Source organism: Telmatherina bonti (assembly GCF_933228915.1).
Source record: "Telmatherina bonti genome assembly, chromosome: 3".
NCBI lineage: Eukaryota > Metazoa > Chordata > Actinopteri > Atheriniformes > Telmatherinidae > Telmatherina > Telmatherina bonti.
Genome location: NC_136621.1, coordinates 37446772 through 37467655, shown reverse-complemented (window position 1 = coordinate 37467655; position 20884 = coordinate 37446772). Strand labels below are relative to the sequence as shown.

The following is a 20884-nucleotide window of genomic DNA, read 5'->3' as shown; positions in this document are numbered from 1 at the left end:
AGACCTAATACTGGTATGAACTTGTCACTAAAGAACATGACAGAGCATTAGTGCGAAGAGAGATGTTTAGTCATCTGTACTGAATGTTAAAACTCCAACAAGTAAATAAAATACTTAAAGTGCCAATATATTTTGGGGTAAGACCAATTTAGGTACTCTTCGTGGTAATTTATATTGCCTCTCCAATTAGCTAATCTTAGCACAATCTGACACATCTTTGAAAGTACAAAAATACTTTCCAGTCATGTTTCCAGCTCAACTGACAGTCGAGGCTGATCTATCTTTATAAAACATCATTTGTTCATGAACATTCACACGTTGGGCTATAAAAAGAATTGACTCTATTGTAAAATAAGCCAAGTTCTATCATAGGTGGGACCACCTCAAACTTATGATCTAATTTGGTGTAGGCCTTTGTTAAAGGTTCACCTACACGACATCTGGTTTAGTTTAAAATGCACAGCTTTGGAAAGAACACAGTTGCAAGACAAAAGATGCTAAACATCAGAGCAGGAAGTGAACAATCCAAACTGGTATTATTTCTTGCTGGTTTAGTTGTGTAGCGTGATGCGGTTTTGACCTTGCCACAGTTAGCCGCTTCAGCACTTTGGCCCGGCGGGCAGGCTTTGGCTGCTGTGTCCCTGTAAGACGACACAGAGGGGACAGGACAGGAACGCGGATCTGTGTGAAAGCTAAGCACTGCCACTCACCTTGGACATCTGCTGAGGTGTCCCGGCTGGGGATGGGAAGGTTACTATGGCAACAAAAAGTCCCAGTCAGGACATGTGAGAGTGACTGAATATCTACAACTGCTTTCTGACCGTACTACCTACAATACAGGTTCAGCGTGGGCATGTTGAAAGCAGAAAAAAAACATTCCCTTTGAATTATGCATATGTTGCAGTCTCTTGATTAGACAACAGTCTCCATAAGTACAGATTCTCCAGGGAGACAAGGAGAAGGAAGAATAAACAAGGATATGCTGGTGAAGCAATTTGTTGCATCAGTGTTTCACAGACAGCTGAGTACACAGCAAGACAAAGTGATCTGAAACCCAGTGAGTAATTCAGAGTAAAAGCGAAGAAAAAGTAGCTGCTGTTATATCTAGCATATAGAGCATAAACATCTGCGTAGTGGCTGTCACAGCATCATCTGTCCCAGTAGCACATAAACAGTCCTGCTGGTCCACATTTATATTGCCTTTTTTTTTTTTTTTAATGTATACACTTATTGTATGTTTTACAAGATTACACCTGTTAAACTTGTAAACTTGTTTACACAAACAGCTAACCAGTTAACCATCCCTGAATATTCAACACCTGCAGCAGCAGAAGATCACAACAGGTTCCACATCTGTCAGCTAAGACCAGAAAACTGGGGTAACAATTCACACAGACTCGCAAAAAGTGGACAATAGAAGATGGAAAAATGATGGATCACCTTTTCAGCTTCAACACCCAGATAGTAGGGTCAGAATTAGGTGGAAACAACATAAAAGCATGGATGCATCCTACGTCAAATGGCTCAGGCTGCTAATGGTAATTTAACGGTGTGGGGAATATTTTCTTTGCACTCTTCAGCCTCCGAGTACCAGTGTAGCAATCTTTAAACAGCACAGCCTACCAGAGTATGACCATGTCCATCCCTTTATGAGCACAGTGTAGCATCTTCTGATGGAAACTTCCAGCAGGATGATGCACCATGTCACAAAATTCAAATCCTCTCCAGATGTTTTTTTTAAATGTGAGTTTACTGTCCTCCAACAGCCTCCACAGTCACCAGATCTCAGTCCATCAGAGCAGCTTTGGGATGTGGTGGAACGGGAGATTCTTATCATGATGTGCAGCAACTGTGTGATGCTTCATGCCAATATTAAGCAAAATCTCATGGGAATAGCTTGTTGAATGGATGGCTCAAAGAACTAAGGCAGTTCTGAAGCCAAATGGGGTCCAACCCATTAATCTACCAATGCCAATGTCAAATATATTTCCATACCAAAACCCAAAATGTTTTACAAGCTCATGTAAATATTCAAAGCCCAATATAATGGAACAAAATCAAATAAATACAGTAAAACTACTAAAACAGGTTTAAAATAAAGACACAAAAGGAGCACTCAGTAAATCCAATTGAAAGCCACGGTAAAAAAAAAAAAAAAAACTGAGTGGGATCTCCAATGGCTTGTTGTCAAGTTTTGCACAAGTCTGTTGATGATTTACCTGTACTAGGTGTGTTGCTGCAGGGATACATCCACTACCTGCAGGACAGGTCCCTGATCTAAAGCAAATAAAGTCTTCCAAAGTAGCAGTCCTGCAGGTTTTAGATGTCTCAGACACACCAGACCCAATCAAACGGCTCTCCTCAACGGCTTGTTAAGTTCTTCCCAAGCAGCTTGACCCAGTAAGTTCAACTTTTTTTTGAGCCATCAATCTCATTGAGCTTGATGTTTCCTGCTAATAGTAATAAAAATGGAGCAGGTGATGATACATAACTGGATGCTGTAGTATTTAGTACTAGCAATGTATACCCAATAAGTGACCTGTGAGTGAATGCAGTACTCTTTTTTTTTCCTCTAATGACACTAATGAGCATATTAGGAACAACTAGAACCACTCAGTCTGCTGAGGAGAAACAACAGGGTCGTTTCCACTTAATGCTCAGTGTGGAACATTCCTCAATAGGAAGTGAATCGCTGTAGAAGCAGAAGTCATCACACACACACACACACACACACACAAATGTAGGTGCACACAGAAAACACAGGGTAATTGTAACCATGTCAACACTGCACCTGTGAGGCTTCACTCCACACCTATAGGACCTTTGGCCAAAAGGAATGTGTCCTGGGACACTGCCAACATTTAAATGATATTTATGGGGCAAAGAAATAGATGTTGTCCATCTCATGTCCCACACTGGTCCTTTAAACCACTGACCCATCAACAGTACTGTTAGCTATAACTCACTAATACACATACAGCCTCCAGTTTGGTGTGATGGTACGTGATAATCCCTGTCAGCAGTTCTGGAACTACATCGAGTGAGGAGATTGTGGTCCAAACACAGGAAGCTAGAGTCTGCATTGTTTTATGTGCAGGTTTAAGATGAGGGGGTCCGTGTTCAGCATATGGTCACCAAACATTTCACACAGACAATGAGGTGTTGAAACATGTTTCATAGGTTTCAGACTGCCCTGTTGTACATGCATGCTATGGTATTTTCTCATATAACATACTGCATGGCAATATGGACTCAGGCTGCTCCAACTGCAACCAAACGTGTAGGTTTGCTAAATAACAGAGCATTAAAAGTTATGGATAACAAGCCAATCCATCATCACCACAGCAATATCTTCAAAAAATACAATCTGATGAGCTTTGACAGCTTCATCAATTTCAGATGTATCTATTCTATATCTGAGCCTCTAAGCACATGTGTGGAGAGAAAACAGCAGCAGTTACCAGAAATGTGACAAACCATGACTGTAAGATCCCCTATTTTAGGTCTAGTTTTGGGCAGACAGCCTTCTCTGTGAAGAGTTCTCGGTTATGGAACGCGCTCCCAACAGACCTTAAGACATACCGGATTTTAAAAGGTTTACTTCCAGACTTAAGAACTGGATAAAGACACATCAGGTCTGCACTCACTTTTAGTATTGTAATGTTTTTGTGTGGGTTGTAAAACGGTAGTTTTGATTGAATGTACTGACAATGTTCTTATTTCTGACAGATTTTTATTGACAGCCTTGAATGTGTTTTACTTAATTTTACATTTTGGTGTATACATACGTATTTGTAATTTGTATGTATATATAGAATATATATAAAGGCACATATGTGTATATACTTTTAATTTTCCAATGCAATGTAAACTGTGTATACTTTCTTATTGTGTAAAAGCCCAACTAGGGACGGGCATTGAAAATTAGCCTTGGCTAAAATGCTGCAGTATGTGACATCATTCATGGAGCATACTTGTCCCTATCAAAAAAAAAAAAAAAAAAAAAGACGTATTTATGGTTTCTTCTTTCAGAAAAAGGTTCAGGTAGAAGTTTGTTTTTAAACCCTGACATGTTTCGACAAGCGCTGCAGGCTTCATCAGAAGAGTCTCCTGCAGGCTGTTGCGAGTCATTTATCAGCTGTTTTCCTTGGCGTGGCCAACTTGATGACAGATATTAGACCACTTTTTAAATTTCTTGCCTCCTTCATCCATCTTTTGTATTCATTGGTCTATGATTCAATGATGTGTGTGTGTTGTCCTGGACCATGTTATTATTGTGACTGCAGTGATCCGATATGGTTGATTCTAACTGTTTTTGTTGTGCTCTTTTCGTTTTGTCTTCTTGGGCTTTATAGCAGCAGAATGATGGAATGGCTACTGTGTTGTTTTTTTCCTCATTGAAATGAAAGAAAATGATGAGTAAAAAAACAAAAGTTTCATACATTTAATTTGTTTTTAATCTACCAAAATCATCAATAGCAAAGAATTTTGAGAATCGCAATTTAAATAGAATCGGCACCCAAAAAAATCGGAATCGAATCAAATCGGGACAAAAGCATATCGTCACAGCCCTAATAAAGATGTTTCCCCAATCTGCAACAAACTGTGTCTAAAAATTGTCGAACAATTTCAGAAAAATATTCCTCAATTGCAAACACTTTGAAGATCCCACAATCTACAGTATGTAATACTGTCAAAAGATTAATAGGATCATGTGGAATCTCTGTGTGCTGGGGACGTTGAATTTTTAAACTACGATCTCTGGTCTTTCTAGCAGCACTGCATTAAAAACAGTCATTACTCTCCACTAAAAATCATTGTATGAGATCAGGAACATTTCCAGAATTCAATCACTGTAAAATCCGTCAATGCAGATTAAATCATGCAAAAAAAAATATAGCAAATGTGAACAAAATCCTGCAATGTTTCCATCTTCTCAGGACTGAAGCTTATTTAGAATGATTTGAGTGGAAAACTGTTCTGTGGTCAGATGGATCTAAGTTTTATATACTTTTTGGACAGCATGGGCGGCGTGTCCTGCAGACTACAGAGAGCATCCAGCTTGTTATCAGCCTGCATCTGTGATGGGATGGGGCTGCATTGGAGCCGATGGCGTGGGCAGCTTCCACATCTGGGAAGCTCCATCAATACCGGAACGTACATGGAGGTTTTAGAGCACAAGTGTCAAACTGCAGTCCTGGAGGGCCCCTATCCTGCAGGTTTTGTTGTCTCCGTGCTCCAACCCACCTGATCAAGCGGCAACCTCTGGCAGTTAAAAGTGAAGACTATGTGGAAGTGCATAAAACTGCAGTTCCCCTTCATCCACTAGGGGCTGCAAAACAGAACTAATCCCCATAGACTCCCATGTTAAAAAGGCCAACTTCACAGCAGAAATAAACATGTTTACAGCAGAAATAAACATGCTTACAGCCTGGTTCAAAAATCCATTTTCGGTTTATAGATCAGGTTTACCTTCATGACAACTGTGGGGGGAGTGAATTTTTTTCAAACTCGCCCGTTTTAAAGTAATTTAATCTCGAAGTTCGGCAAATTTAGGGGCGTGACAAGTACCAATCTCTGGCTTCAAGTAAGAAGAACGTAGAACAACCGCAGTTTTTAGCCAGTTAACAAAGTGACGTAGCTTTAGCCCGCTTACTTCCGTTAGCTGGGTAGTTCCCGTTATCTCGGGGTTTTTTTAGCTACAGAAAGCTCGGAGTTTGCTCGATGTCAATCATCCGCCATGATGCTCACGGCTGCCCTCTCAGCTCCACCTCTTTGCCCATATTTGTATTTTCCGGGCGAGACGACGCGCATGACGCTGCCAACATGGCGACGGTAGGAACCGCCCACTGAGCTTCAATTCAGCTCTTCAGAAACCTATGGGTGACGTCACGGAGACTCCGTCCATCTCTTTATATACAGTCTATGCACCTGACTGAAACTCAAAAATTGGTTGACAAGAAGCTGCTGGATCTATTTGATTTGAATCAGCTGTGTTGGTAAAGGGAAACTACAAAAACCTGCTGGATACTGGCCCTCCAGGACTGGAGTTTGACACCCCTGTTTTAGAGCAACATCTGTTTCCATCCAGGCAACGTCTCTTTCAGGGAAGACCTTGCAGATTTCAGCAAGATGATGCTGAATCACATCCTGCCTCCATCACAGCAGCATGCCTTCACAGGTGAATCAGTCTGCCAGTTTTAAGTCATCTCCTTAACTCTGGTGGGAATTGACCTTAATCAGCAACCAGAGGGAAAACGTCAAAGCGACACAATGTATGTTAATGTATTTTAAAGCCAAATGTATCATTTTTGATACATACAGTTTCTGAGATGAGCATTGGCTCAGGTGGTAGAGCCTGACTGACAATCTGCGGTTCGATTCCTGCTCCCTTACACTGCTGCAGTGACACAGTTGTTCTCTGAGGGCTGGACCAACCTTGGAAAATTGCAGAGGGTTGCGTCAGGAGGGGCATCTGGCGTAAAACATATGCTGTTGCGAACCCTTCCAATGGATGGGCCAAAAGGGAAACAGCATTCAATTTCTGACACCGTTTTGCAACACTTTATGGTAGAAACTTGGCTCAAAATTCTGTTGTTCACAATCTAATGCTCCTCTCCTCTTAACAGATACCAGGAAGCAGAACCTATCACATGGTAATAAATTAAATACATTTTGTTAAAGGGCCAAATAAAGACGTCAGATTTAAAAAATTGGACTCTTCTGTCCAATTTTTCTTGGGTCAGGTTTTAAAGAAAGCAAGCACACCCATCCTCCACCACTACCACCACTGTCACTATGGATTTAGCTTAGGCACTTATACAATCATCCTGCATGTACACACAAAACATATGGCTGCTATCCATTACTGAGCCATCGTACAATGAAAAAGGACACTTGTCTGTCATGCTAAGGCTGCTATATGAGTTTAACACGCTACAACCAATTACAGACAGACTGATGCATCTTCCCTTTGCCATTTACACATCGACAGATACAGCAGCTATTTTTACTTCTGCATAAAAGCAGGGACTGTTTTCACACTCCGCCAACTGGAACTGCGCCTTTCATTAAGAAAATCTATTTAGAGCTGAGCAGGGGGAGAGGCAGAGGAGCAGGGAACCATGAGTACTGATTAAATCTTTCAATGAGAATGTTTGAGACTGTCTGTCATTTTATCGCCACACCGCCCAGGCGCTTTTCACCAGCATGATGCGGAGCGTAATCTGAGGCTCTTAACTACTTTTATCAGCCTAAATTAAGACAAAACCATCTCAGTTTCTCCACACAGTGTTTGTTGTTGAGTCATCCCCAAGACTCAGCTGGTGTCAATCAGTGGTGCGATGTTGGATGAGCAGGTCAGCAAACTGTGACCCCACCATCTGTGCATGTGCCAGTGGTAATTAAGCTGAGAAGCACATCGGTATACTATAAATATCATGGATAAAAGATGGAGTGTGGAGTCTACACATACAGAATCCAAGCAACCAAAAGCCATCAAATCCACAAATAGATCTTAATTCTTGGATTTAAAATCTACAGCAAAAGTGCATAAATGAGAAATATGTTGGTCATGAGTGCTAAAGTGGGTTAAACACAAGACTGTGAAGATTAACCAATGTGAATCAGAGCAGAAATCTAATAATAAAGATGTAATCACATCAGCATGCAGATCAGTGGATCAAATAAAATGTGTTAATCTCATCAATGGCACGATTCCATCATGAAAAGTCATGTGGTTTTGTTGTGTTTCCTACACAGAATCAAAGCAACGTCAAAGCCAGAGTGAGTGTAAAGAGTCAGCACTGCTCAGATCTGAAGGCAGGATACACACCATCACTGCTGGGGGGAAAACATAAAACATGTCTGACCACTAGCAGTCATGTGGTTTTCAAAGGATCAAGTCTCACCTCGAAAACTTATCTGGAATTCATAAGAAAGAAGGTAGAAATTGTTATAAATTAATTTCATATGCTACCTTTGATAACTTTTCAACTATTTTAACTCAACTATTTCAGTATCATTTTTAGCCCTCATAGGTAATTGAATTATTTTTTTTTTTTGCAAATATTTTTTAAAAATGGAAGAGCATAAATTGTGAAATTAGCCACAATATACATGTATATATATGCACTTATACATGCATGCATATGTGTATATATATATATATATATATATATATATACACACAAGAATTGTTAAATGGCTGGACCTGATGAAGTAGCCAGTAAGTATATTTTTGCCAATTAAATGGTGCAAAACAAGAATAACTGTCATAATTATAGACTTGGTTGCTATAACTGACAAAGAAAAACAAATATTTTTGCTAATGAACATGTTAAAAACATAGACGGTGTAGAAAAGATGGACGGAGCCTCCATGACATCACCCGTAGGTTTCTGAATAGCAGAATTGAAGCTGATTGGGCGGTTCCCACTGTCGCCATCTTGACAGCGACACGCATGCCGTCTCTACTAGAAAATACAAAAATGGGCAAAGAGGTGGAGCTGAGAGGGGGGCTGTGAGCATGAGGGTAGATGATTGACAGTTATCAAATTATGAGCTGCCTGTAGCTAAAAGCTAGCTAAGCTAACACAGAGCTAACGGAAGCTAACCAGCTAGCAGAGGTAGCTAGGCAAAATATCATGCTGTCAGTTGGCTAGAAGCCGCAATTGTGCTACACTCTGCCTTCTTGCACCAGTACATCTAGTAGGGCTGCACAATTAATTGTATTTTGATCGTGATCATGATTTTGGTGGCCACAATTAAACAAACCTGGTCGTCAACGATATTTAAATCCAAAACACGAGCTCTGCTGCATGATTACTCTCTGATTACTCAGGTTCTCTACTAGTAGTCTGCTAACCACCAGGGGGCGAACGTGTGGTTAAGGCTTCATTAAGCGGCCTCAATACCAAGCGCACACATCTTTCACCAGCAGCCAGTTAAGTATCGTTGGATTGGTTGGACATTTGAGGTCCGCATTTTTCCTGTTGCACGTAAAAAGGATTGTTTTGATTAAACAGCTGATCGAGGTGGTAAAAATATGAACATTTTTACAACAAGCGGCACAACACAAACCCTGCCGTGTGCACAACTTGCCCATTCCGCAGACATGTTGTTTATAAGTGGTGCATTAAAAATACATGTTTTTCCAGAAACAATGAATGATCGTGATTAATAATTGTGATTAATATTTTGGTCATAATTGTGCAGCCCTAATATCCAGCACCTGTCAATCAGAACGACACGTGCTTAATTATGACAAATTTTAGGATAAGGTTGGTTGTAAACGGATAACTTTTTTTTTTAAAAAAACAAAAAAAAAACTCCCCACAGTTGTCATGAAGTAAAGTTGACCTATCAGACCTAAATTGTTTTTTTTGTGCCAGGCTGTAAACATGTTTATTTCTGCTGTGAAGTTGGCCTTTTTAACATGGGAGTCTATGGGGGTTGACCCTTTTGGAGCTTCTAGTCGAAGAGGGGCAAACTGCAATTTTTGCCACTTCCACATAGGCTTTAGCTTTAACCGCTGGAAGTTTCTGCTTTATTAAAAACTCAAAATGTATCAAACCCTCCTGTGTAAAACTAAAATTTTGTCTCTAGATGCATAATGAATTGTCTTTTAAAACAGAAACATAACCATCTTTTTCTGTTATTTTCCAAAACACCTCAAGAAATTCTTCCCATTACAGCGTGTGTGTTCCCTTTGTAATGATGCACCTGAGGCTTTTAACCCAAAGCAACAAGACGACCCAACCAAAAAAACACTACCGCGCTACCATCAGCTGCAGTGAACAGTCTATGAGCTCACTTTCCATACCCCTTTGTTAAGTGGGTAAAACTGACAGGGCGTGGGAAGACATCCTAACCCTGCATGCACCACTAAACACAGCTGAGGTTTCCCAGTTGGCTTACCCATTAAGTAACCTGGGTGGCGGACCAAAAAAGTGTCATTGAGGCCATGGCAGCTGTGTGAGAAGATTCTGGCAGAAGAAAAAGAAAACAAAAAACTCCATAATTCTATTGCATTACATGAGTGATGTAATGGTGATCGTAGACTGTGTCTGAACATATTGCAGTTTGTTTTCCTCACAATACAACAACATTCCTAGAACACTTACCACACAATGAATTGTTGTGCTGTTTGCAGAGGGGTGTTTTGAGATAGTGTTACCAGCTGAGCCTGGCCTGTGCCAACAACGAAGAAATCAAAAGGGAAACAGTTTCATGGAAAATATGCAGCTATGTGAAAGTGTTTAATCGCTAAGCTCCTGTAGGCACATGCCAGTGGGATTTCAGTGTGGCATTGGGAGCAGACTGTCAGCACAGAGGAGGATGAGGACACACTCATGCACAGACACAGATGGGAAGTCAGCCCACAGTGAAAGACTTGCTAACTGATAGTTGAAAGGAAAAAGATGATTTCTATTGCATTCAATCATTTATAAATAATTACTCTTCATCTACTTTTATTTGAGACAGGTTTCCTATTGGTACAGCTCAGGACCTCCAGTTTAAGATCGGTATAGCATTGGGAAATGTATCTCTTAAATGTAGCTCCAGATCAGGGATGGTGCTAAAACAAGTGTTCTGATTTTCCAAAAGTCAGGTAGTTATGCAGAGCCACATCATCACATCAATATGAACCTGAGTTTAAACCAAGCGACAACCTCTGGCGGTTAAAATGCACAAGTGCATAAAACTGCAGTTCCCCCTTCATCCACTAGGGGCTCCAAAACAGAGCAAATCCCCATAGACTCCCATGTTAAAAAGACCAACTTTACAGCAGAAATAAACATGTTTACAGCCTGGTACAAAAGCATTCTAGGTTTAATAGGTCATGTTGATTTCATGTCAACCGCAGGGAGAGTGAATATTTCTATAACTCATCTTTTTAGAAGTAATTTAATCTCAAAATTTGGCATAATTTGCGCCGTGTCCTTTTGATTGACAGGTACCCAGTGTCCTGCTGCAAGAAGGCAGAGTGTGGTTTTTAACCGGCTACCAACACGATTTAGCATTAGCTTGCCTTTGCTCTGGGTTAGCTACAGGAAGGTCGGAATTTAATAATGTCCATCTTTCACCCCCACGATTACACCTCCACCTCTGCCAATTTTTGTGTTTTGCAGGAGCAACGGCATGTGTGGCACTACAAGATAGCGATGGTGGGAACCGCTTGATGAGCTTTACTTCAGCTTTACAGAAACCTACGGGTAACGTTAACGAGGCTCCGGCCAGCTTTCTGTTCAGATCAAATCCCTTCTTTTAGCCACAAACAAACCTGGCTGAATGCTGACGTGATACGCATTGTGTAAAATAGAAAATTCCTGATACTTGGCCCTACGCTCTCAGGAGTGATCTTTCCAACAGTGACAGGAAGGTTTTGCACTCTTCATTTCAGAGCACCTTTCAACACCAGTATTGTTAAATTGGGGTATAAGGGCCTCCCAAGGAATCAATACTACTTTTTAGAAGGTATAAACTCCAAGGGTACCAATCAGTACTCACTGTTGAGGGGGAAACTGCAAGAACTTTGAGAGTGCCACCCCAGTAACAAACCTTTGTACCAGAACAGATGTAGTTAGGCACTTGACTTTTTGAGTACAAATACTGTCATGGTCACATAATTTCATCTACCCAGATCACAGTGCTGGTCTAATTATTCCTGCAACATCAAGTCTTAATGTCACCATTATATCTCTTTGCAACACAAACCAGCATTTCTAAAATCTAAGCCCTGCAAACTGAATTTATGCACGGTTTGAACAAAATCTATCAATGTCAATTTATGATGCTAGAATACGACAATATTTAGATGTTCAGATTTAATTTAATTTTTAGATCTAAAATATTATCAGCACACACTTTTCAAGAATTTTCCTGTAAATGGTGCATGTAAATGCCGTTCTATGCAAGTTATTGAACAGCATTCATAAACACAACTGTCTTTATTAAAGCATTAAACAGATGTAAAGTAGGAAAAACTCTGTCCTTTCTCTGTTGTTTTAACGTTGCATCAACGGTCAAATGAAAAAATATATATAAATCATTAAAAGCTATTCCTATTGGTATTAGTCCATTCACTAAAACACTTGTGTTTTTATTCCATTAGAATGAGCCATCTACATCTACTTGCTGTAGAGTCCACATACTGTACATTTTGGCTGCCATATTTGTGCCACCATTTTTACTGTGGTGTCTCTGAAGGCACAAACATTTCTGTGTAAAGGATTTTTTTATTTTTTGTTGGGTGTGAAAACACCATTAGGAATGATTAAAGCCTTAAATGGAACCTAGAAGAAGACAGTACACACACATACAGTTTTGAAGAAGTCACCTGTAGAACAGAAACTGGATCAACATGCAGATGAAAGTATGTTTCATTTCTATGCCCATCTTTACAACTAAATGTCACACACTGAACCTTTAAGAAGACTAATACCACACAGGTCTGGAGTATTAAAAATGAAGGTACTTTGTTCTGGGTGGTCTCCGTATCACCTTCCTCCCAGTCCAGATGAAAGCATTTCTTTGCCATCACCCAGCAAATAGTTGGCACTGGTGTGGTACCACTTTTGGAGAGTTTTACCAAATAAAACAGATTTTTTAAAAAAACAGGTTCTTAGTTAGACTCTGGTTCCAGACCAGCTTTGGTGGATTTTGTTTTGGTAGAAAGAAAAGAAAACTAAAAATGGCACAGCTAAAAGAGAGAAGAATTTAGTTTTTTTTTACTCATCTTAGACGAGTAAAAATACCGTAAACATTTCTTACTGCAAACTGTTGGCCATGCAAGAAAATCCATCCATCAGATGTGCCTTCACAGGGAGCGCAAAACAAATGTGTTTGCTCATTTTAGGGTGTGATGTAAACATCTTTAATCTGTGTTATTGGATAAATCCGACACACAAACTGTGGCCCATCCGCAAATCCCCAGTAACCCTGAAAGTGTGCTGTTCAGTCAGCACAGAAAAACAGTCTAAAAAAAACTACTTCTTTTCTGGGATGCGCAAAATTTGTGGGATCAGGCTACAATGACAGCAGCCTTTCCAGATTGTGTGTGTGTGTGTGTGTGTGTGTGTGTGTGTGTGTGTGTGTGTGAGTGTGTGTGTAAAGGACTAACACAAGCTGGGATGCATGATGATAAAAAGAGCGTCAGTGCTGCTGCAAACCAATGTCTGAGCTCCGTCAACTTGTTTGTTTCAGAACATGAATCAAAGCATTCTGAGGTTTGCTCTCCAACTTCCTGTACACAGAGGAGGGAAGTACTTATACAGCAACAAAATCCTCTCCAGGGACAGCAAAGAGGAGGGAAGGGGAACGCGAACAGAGCGACGCAGCACTTTGATTCCAGCCCATGAAGATCTGAAACTCTGATACAATTGTGCAGAGTCACACGGGAGCTGGTAAAAATGATATGCATGCAGGAGTAAACGCTTTAGCTCAAAGGGGGAGCGAGGAGGAGATTATCCACTCTTCACTCAGTTGTGTAAACATCCTTCATGTGATGGACAGAACAGAATGTACTCTGCATTTGACCAGATGGAGATGTCTGATTAACAGAAAATATGAAGCACTCCTCTCATCCATAAACATCTTTTGCTCTACTTTATGCAGCTCAAACATTTTGTTCAAATAAATAAAATTAGATTTTCTGTTAGATCTGGTTGTGGCTTATGATATGTTTGGCAGAGTAAAGACAGAAATATGCTTGAAAGGATAATCCAAGCGCACCTCTGTCATACTTCTGTCTCTGATCAGAATCTGGAGCCTGTTGTCATGGCGAGGACTGAGGTATGATAAGATGCAGAAAGTTCTCTGTTGTTCCTATGAACATATAACACTCTGGAATCAATACTTCCATATTTGCCTGTCAAAATATTGGATTAAATACTTTTTTAATATCATAAAACCACTGTGTTCATACAAATAGGCTACTGGTTTAAACCTCTAGGAGTTTTAAACAAAAAAGATTAAGTGTGAAAATTTAATATATACGAAGTCACATGACTACTGTAGCTTGTCATGTGATAATAATAATGATGATAATGATGATGCAAGGGTTATTGATAGGATGTTGTGGTTTTATTTTTTTTACTGGTTTAAAACAGGTTTCTAAACCAGTAAAAAAAAAATTAAATTAGTTTGTTTTATTTAAATGTGCAGTCTGATATTTTTATAATCACATTAAAAGATTAATTTCATCTTATTTTTATCTAATTTACTCATTGATGAAGTTCATTAGTACTTCGAGCATTTCTTTCAAGTATTTATGTTAATGAGTTTTGCTTATTTATCACTGCCCTTGCAATAAAGATGCACAATTTCCAATTGTGCTATTTTCTTTTCCAAGGGCAAAAAGTACCAGGGGCGTTATTGATAATGGTATCGGGATTGGTATGCATGAAGAAGTTCCATAAACTATTGGTTTCAAACTAAAAGGAGAACGTCCCATGATGTTACCTCTCAGCCCATATCTTATTTCTGTTGGGACTTTTAACAATCAAGTAAAGGAACATAACTCTGCAACACAAGCTAAACTTTGCTGTGTGAATTCCTGTCAAGTATAAATGTTCATTGTTTTGGCAATAATGATAATAATGCACAATTTCCAGTCCTGTGATTTTCCTTCCTTTCCTTTTGCTACTGGTATTGGTGTCTACCAGTACTGATGAAAAGGTGCCATGAACATATGGTATCATATTGAAAGTAAAAAGTCGCCAGATGTTCCCTCTCAGCCTGCGTCTCTGTCTGGATGTTTTTTCAATCAAATTAAAGTAAAATAGAAAAAGGAAAACAACTGGCATGTTGGTTTATGTTGGTTAAAAATGACTTGCTTTCAGACTGCCTTTAAAGGAACAAGGTTGCTCATGACATTGGACTTAGAAGCTAAGATGAACTTTGCAAAGTGCATCTTTGAAGAAACCAGAGTCCGCTCCTTTCCTCTTTGTTTCTGGCAGCATTTATCTTTTGTCCCTCATGCACTAACACAGGTTGCCAGGATGGATTAAAACCCTTCTTTTCCTGGCCAATCAGTCCTCTTGTCGCTTCACAGAAGCTGGAGGTCTTCGAGGTCCTTGACAAATGGAGCAACTCATTGTGAGTGCGAAGGAGGAACGAAGAGTAAAAGAGGAGAAAGGATATTTGTTGCTGCTTGAGCAGACAGCAACCTCACTATTTGGACAAATGCACTTTTTTTTGACTAACACCCACTTGAGGAAACTCAAAGCTGTGCAGCATGCATAATAACAGCAGCCTGAGAGGCCCTACTTAATGCCCGTCCATAGAAAATACCCCATCACTAATACACATACACAGTCACAACATAATCCCGCGGGACCACCCGTCTCCCCCCTGAATGAGTGCGCCTGACACGAGCCTCAGACTTAACCCTTAAAATCCCAGCTAACCTCTACACACACACATACACAAACATAACTGCATACAATTACCCACAGTCGAAAGTGGGGGGCCTTGGGCCAGACAGGTGCTGCAGCAGCCCCACACAACGATAGCTGTGCACGCATATGTGCATGTGTGTGTGTGTGTGTGTGTTTGTGTGTGTGTTAGCAGGGGGTTCGTTTGCCGTCTGTCAGTACAGCCCACTGCTTGCAAGATCAGCCGGTTTTGTTTCTCTTCTCCTGGGGTTTCTTGGCTGTTTGCGTGTTTGTGTGTGCGTCTGCACACTGACGTGTTTTGTTCACGATGTTTCTGACTCACAGATCAATGTATCCAGTATTACATATCATTCTGTTGTCATTACTGGGGTCGCCATCAGTGAGCGGCACTCCCATAGCTTCCAGTATCCCCCTACCCAGATGCTTTTTGCTTTAAAAGAGTTTGTTTTGATAGAAATGCTAGGCTAGCTGGTTAGCCATGAGTGCTACCTAGCATGTCAGGAGTTTAAAGCAGCACATTTTGATGTAAAGACAAAACCAGGGCTTCTATCTCTACTCTGCTGGATGACTTAATATATTTAATTTAGATAATAACTTTCCAGTCTGGTGTGTGTTTACACCCGCAGAAGGAAACATTAATTTATTGGGGATATGCAAACAATAAAGGTCAGTGAGCAAGCTAGCGGCATTAGATCTTACAGGATGTTACAAGCAGCACAGATCAGCAGAGCTGGCAAACATAAAAAAGGTAAATAAAGTCAAGTAACTTGTTTATTTTTAGCAAGTCTAAGTAGCGCTATGCAACTTTCTGACCATAAAAGTATGTGTTTTTAATTTATTTTGATGACACAGAGACATTTATTATGTACATTCCTGGAGCTGTCGTTGTCCAACAGCGTCCTAATTCTGAGAGACCACACATGACAAGTTCACTTTACAGCTGCATTTCACTTTACAATGTCATGTTACATGCCAGTAACTGGATATCAACACAGTGGTCATTGCTTAACATGCAACATCCAGCAAAGCAAAGGGGAATTACTGGAGGAAGCAACAAAACCTGTGACAAAGGGACAGAGTGATGGTGGAGGCGGGATGTAAGATGGAATACAGATGAGGAGAGTTGTCAAATTGTTGCTGAAAAAATCTGCATTAATTCAGAAGTTCAGTTTTAAGGTAATACAACGAACCCTTAGTGCTCCTCTAGTGAATGCTAATTTGTCATCCATCCAGCATCCTATCTCTCTTCTGACCTCCATCCTGCCTGCAAAAGTCACTACAACTTGTTTTTATCTCTTTCCGTGTTGCCTTTGTTACCCTTTTTCTCCCATAATGTCCTCCTGCATTTTCTTTTCTAAAGCCATCATAGTGAAAGTTTAAAATGGCAAGTGTGTTGATATCCAGTTGCTACCATGTGACGCGATGCCATAAAGTGCAGCAGTCACACTTTTTAAGGTCAGAAAGTTATCTAGTGTGTCTTTAAAGGTACTTTCTTCTGCTATCGGTTGGTCCCAGGGTGCTATATTTCCTTGCACAGGTTTAAGTTCTATTTAAAGCACAGAACAGAGCAAAAACCTTCAGCCACCCCTAGTTTTATTAAATAGTTTAACATGAAAAGTGCAGCAGTTCATTGAAAATTAGTCAAATGTAAATAGAGGTGCAGAATCTGAAGGAAAGAAACAAATTCAACATCCATGCAAGTCAATATTAGATGTGACCACTTGCATTCTTTAACTTATTCTTTAATTAACTTTCTTGCAGAAAAGAGAATCTGTTCTTTTCAGTCCAGTTCTCGTGTCATTTTGTATATCTCAGCCTTTTTTCTCCAAGACCTTTTCTGATGAGGCTTCAGTGAACCAGATGGATTAACTTGCAGATACAAGTCGCATGACTGGACTCAAAAAGAGCGAAAAAGCAGCAAACGTTCAAATAAAAAATTACTCATCACTTTACAGATTCTGAAGAAGTCCGGCAGCATGAAAGCAACTTATGAGGAAATAAGGAGCACCTTGAGACATTTGCCCTGTGCTCCATAATTAAATGTTCAACTCACTAAACATCATGCCTTTCTCTTTAAAGTCTCACAGTTTTGTCTTTCCGTTGTCAATAATCCCCCAAATCTTCTCCCGCTTCATGATCTTGGTGCTGATAATTATATTTGTGTCGGTCAGAACTCTTAATAAGCATTAAAGCAAAGATCAATCACAGATTCCACACAGAGGGCTGAAGCATGAAGCATGCAATGCAGAGATTAAAGCCTGGCACATACATACCTTGTCAAACAGAGACTTCCATTGCTGAGAAGAGGAAAGATAAGAAAAGAGAATGTGAAGGAGTAAGTTGGAGGAAAAGAAGAGGGGAACATGCACTGAGAAACAGGTGCCAGAGAGAGGACCTGTTTAACCAAAGCACCTTTCTTTTTCTGTGTGCTTTAAATGCATCCCTGCAACAACATGCTATCATTATGTCTGGTAGTACCTGGCATGTGTGTGTGTGTGTGTGTGTGTGTGTGTGTATTAGCACCATGAAGAAAAAAAATCTTCTGATATGAGAAAAAATAAGAGTAGGATTTAAAATCCAGTAAAACTCCTGCTGAGTTCATTTATTTTACTGACTTGTTCAAAATATTCCAGCATGAAACAAAAACATGCAGCATAAGTCAGTAAATAAACTGATAGGTGGTCATCTGGTGGGGGACTTACCACGTCCTCTGGAGCAACTGGAAGGACGTCGGTACTTTCCAAAACCTCGATCTCGTCGCCCTCCGCGTGGGCTGCCACCGCCGGGGAGACGTGCACCGGCGCCTCCCGGGCTCCGCCTGTCATCCTCGGGCTGCTCGTCTCCATACATCCACGGAGAGCAGCAACTATCCCTCTAGGATCTGCTCCACATGCTGTGGCGTTTTCCCATCCCGCGTGGGAAAGAAAACATTACACGAGTGGGTATTCCAGGAATTCCAAAGCTTCGCCTGCAGAAGAAAAAGTTGACGAAGTTCAGCAGCGAAATGCAAAATGAAATCTTCTCCAGATGTTTGAGACAGATGTTTGAAGAGCCGGAGCGGAGCCACGAAAAGAGGAAAATGATCCAAGTTTGGGAGCTTGAACTTCTGGAGAGATGCGACGCAGGAGGAGCAGCTGCGCGCGGATCCATCACAAGGAAACTATGACATCATCATTCAGGGTGACAACATGACGCACCTTAGGCTCGCGCGAGCTTTTCCCGGCACAGCAGCGGGTGAAAGTCGCCTCAAACGGCGCGCGCACGTGGCTGAGTCGATCAGAGAAGTTCGGGAATGTGGCAAAATTTTTGGTGCGTCATGACACCTGGCACGCGCTGCGTTCTCCCTGATGGCGCAAAGCGAGCGCGTTCAGCTGGTTTGTCCGCGGCGTGCACCGGTAGGCGAGGAGCCTGAGTGGGATGGAAGGTGTGTGTGTGTGTGTGTGTGTGTGCAGGGGGGGACACACCGCCTGAGTCCGCTGTGATGTTCTGGGCCGGCTTCAGAAGACGGAACAACTCCGCTCCGTGCGCCTCCGAGGCTCGCAGGGAGATGGAGAGAGTGGGGGAGGAGAAATGAGGAGGCAGAGAGGGAGGAGGGAGGGAGGGAGGTAGATTTTTTGGCCGGTGGTGAAGCAGGATCAGCAGCTACTCCTGCTGAGGCTTTCCAGGAACTCCAGGAGTCACTGGGATGATTTGGTCTGAATTCTCTGCTGCAGCTTCTTCTCTGATCTCCTGTTTTAAACCTTAATTGATTAAACTTCACAAGAAGAAGAAGAAGAAAAAAAAAACATCTGCACGGTTTAAAATCAGAGAACAGGGAGTATGCATAGATGTGGGATTAGCTCCTGGTAATTTCAGGGGATTTAACGCAGGTCTGCTGCTGCAATCACGCAAACGGGTGGGGGGGTGGGTTCCCTTTTAAGATAAACACCTACCAATTACCCTGAGAGAAATCAAACACACTTAATATATGGTTGGAAGTCATGTACTGGTAGACATCATGTGTGGTCTACGTGTTGGTTGATCTGTATCCTTCCACTTCAACTCCTCTGGGCTTCATGTAGCATTGCCATGGATACCTACTAGGTCTTATATTTCTGCCCCTGAAGGTGTTTTTATGTTTTCTGATGGACTATATGTTACAGAAAAACTGTTAGCAGGACTATAAAAAGAAGGAAACGAAGCAGTTAATGAACTAAATCACACATTCCTTGGCCAGATTACACTTCATTTTTTTATGCCAGCATGAAGTGAAGTAAAAACCACAAGAGTTTCAGCTAATTGGACTAAAATAAGCTTTGACGCGGCTGTCTTTCACAGGCCATGAGTTAACATCAGCTCGATGAGCTGTAACAGAAGAGGCAGAAGCAGGAGGGAGGAGACTGTGAACCTAAAGGAGAAAGATGAGACGTACAGCCGGAGAAACACCTGCTATGTGGGAGAACTTAGCTCATGTATAAATTAACAGCTAAGAAGTGCTGCTGTTGTGTCATGGAACTTACACTAAGTGCCCTTTAACACCACACACACATACACACACACACTTTCAAATGCAGTCATTTATACTGAACTTAAACTGAATGTTTTATGATGAACAAAGTGACTGGTGTAGTTTTGATTTTCATGGTGAACTTCCTACTGAGTTCAACTACCCTGCACATTTTAGATGTTTCTCTGATCCAACGCACTTGATTTATTCTTGTTCTCCACTTCTACTGGTTGTACGTGAACCATTTGTTTGAGTCCGGTGTGTTAAACCAGTCTAAAACTGGGATAAACCAACCCCAAAAGTCTTGGGATTGGGTTAAGCTCCAGCAGGTTTTGGGTGTTTCCTTTTTGCAACACACCTGATTTGAATTAATTTGGTGTTTAAAAGATTGTTGACAAACTCTGCACACACCTCTAAATGAGCCATTTATTTAGAGTGCAGTGTGGTGCAGCAGGAAAACATCTAAAAACCTGCAGGACAGTCGCCCAATAGGTCAGGCGTAACTGATCCCTGGTCTAAATTCTGCTGGACAGTGGCCTTCAAGGACCTGAAATGAAAATCCTTGATCCAGTGTGAGCTCAGATTGCCCTGTAATTCCCTGAGAATAGGAAGTGCTAAGCCCAAAGACAACAAAATGACAGGACAGCCCATTAATCACCACAATTCAACACTGAAAACTGGAAATAAAATCAGTTTGCTTGTTGTGTAAATCGTCAAAGGTTAAGGGGTCATCAGAACAATGTTTAAAACTATAAAAATGACTAGACCACTGCAGGAAAACAAGCAGCTGCTGACAATAAAACTATCTTCTTAACAAACTAAGCTCATGTAGGTTTGACTAGCGTAGCTGTGAGACTAGCGCTCAGTGCTCAACAGTCGCTGTAGCAGATATTAGTTATTAGAATTATACTGCAGAATACATGTTAGGTTCAATGTCATCCAAACAGATGACAATCTTGTAGATTTGATCAAATTATGACAAGTTTGTTCAAGAGAACGT

The 20884-nt window shown here is 40.9% G+C and overlaps 1 protein-coding gene across 2 annotated transcripts in view; it reads right to left on the bottom strand.

Annotated features, from left to right (window-relative positions):
* Window positions 1-18430, bottom strand: part of rhbdl3 (rhomboid, veinlet-like 3) — a 74907-nt gene extending 56477 nt beyond the window's left edge. Inside the window, exons 1-2 of one of the 2 annotated variants that reach the window (XM_079264645.1) lie at window positions 18101-18430; window positions 17672-17695 (exon numbers count right to left, since the gene is read on the bottom strand). In XM_079264645.1, coding sequence (XP_079120771.1) covers window positions 17672-17695; window positions 18101-18244 — 168 coding nt within the window. In that variant the 5' untranslated portion in view covers window positions 18245-18430. The remainder of the gene's footprint in view (window positions 1-17671; window positions 17696-18100) is intronic. The other variant, XM_079264646.1, reaches the window with a different exon arrangement.
* Between the last annotated feature and the right edge of the window lie 2454 nt (window positions 18431-20884).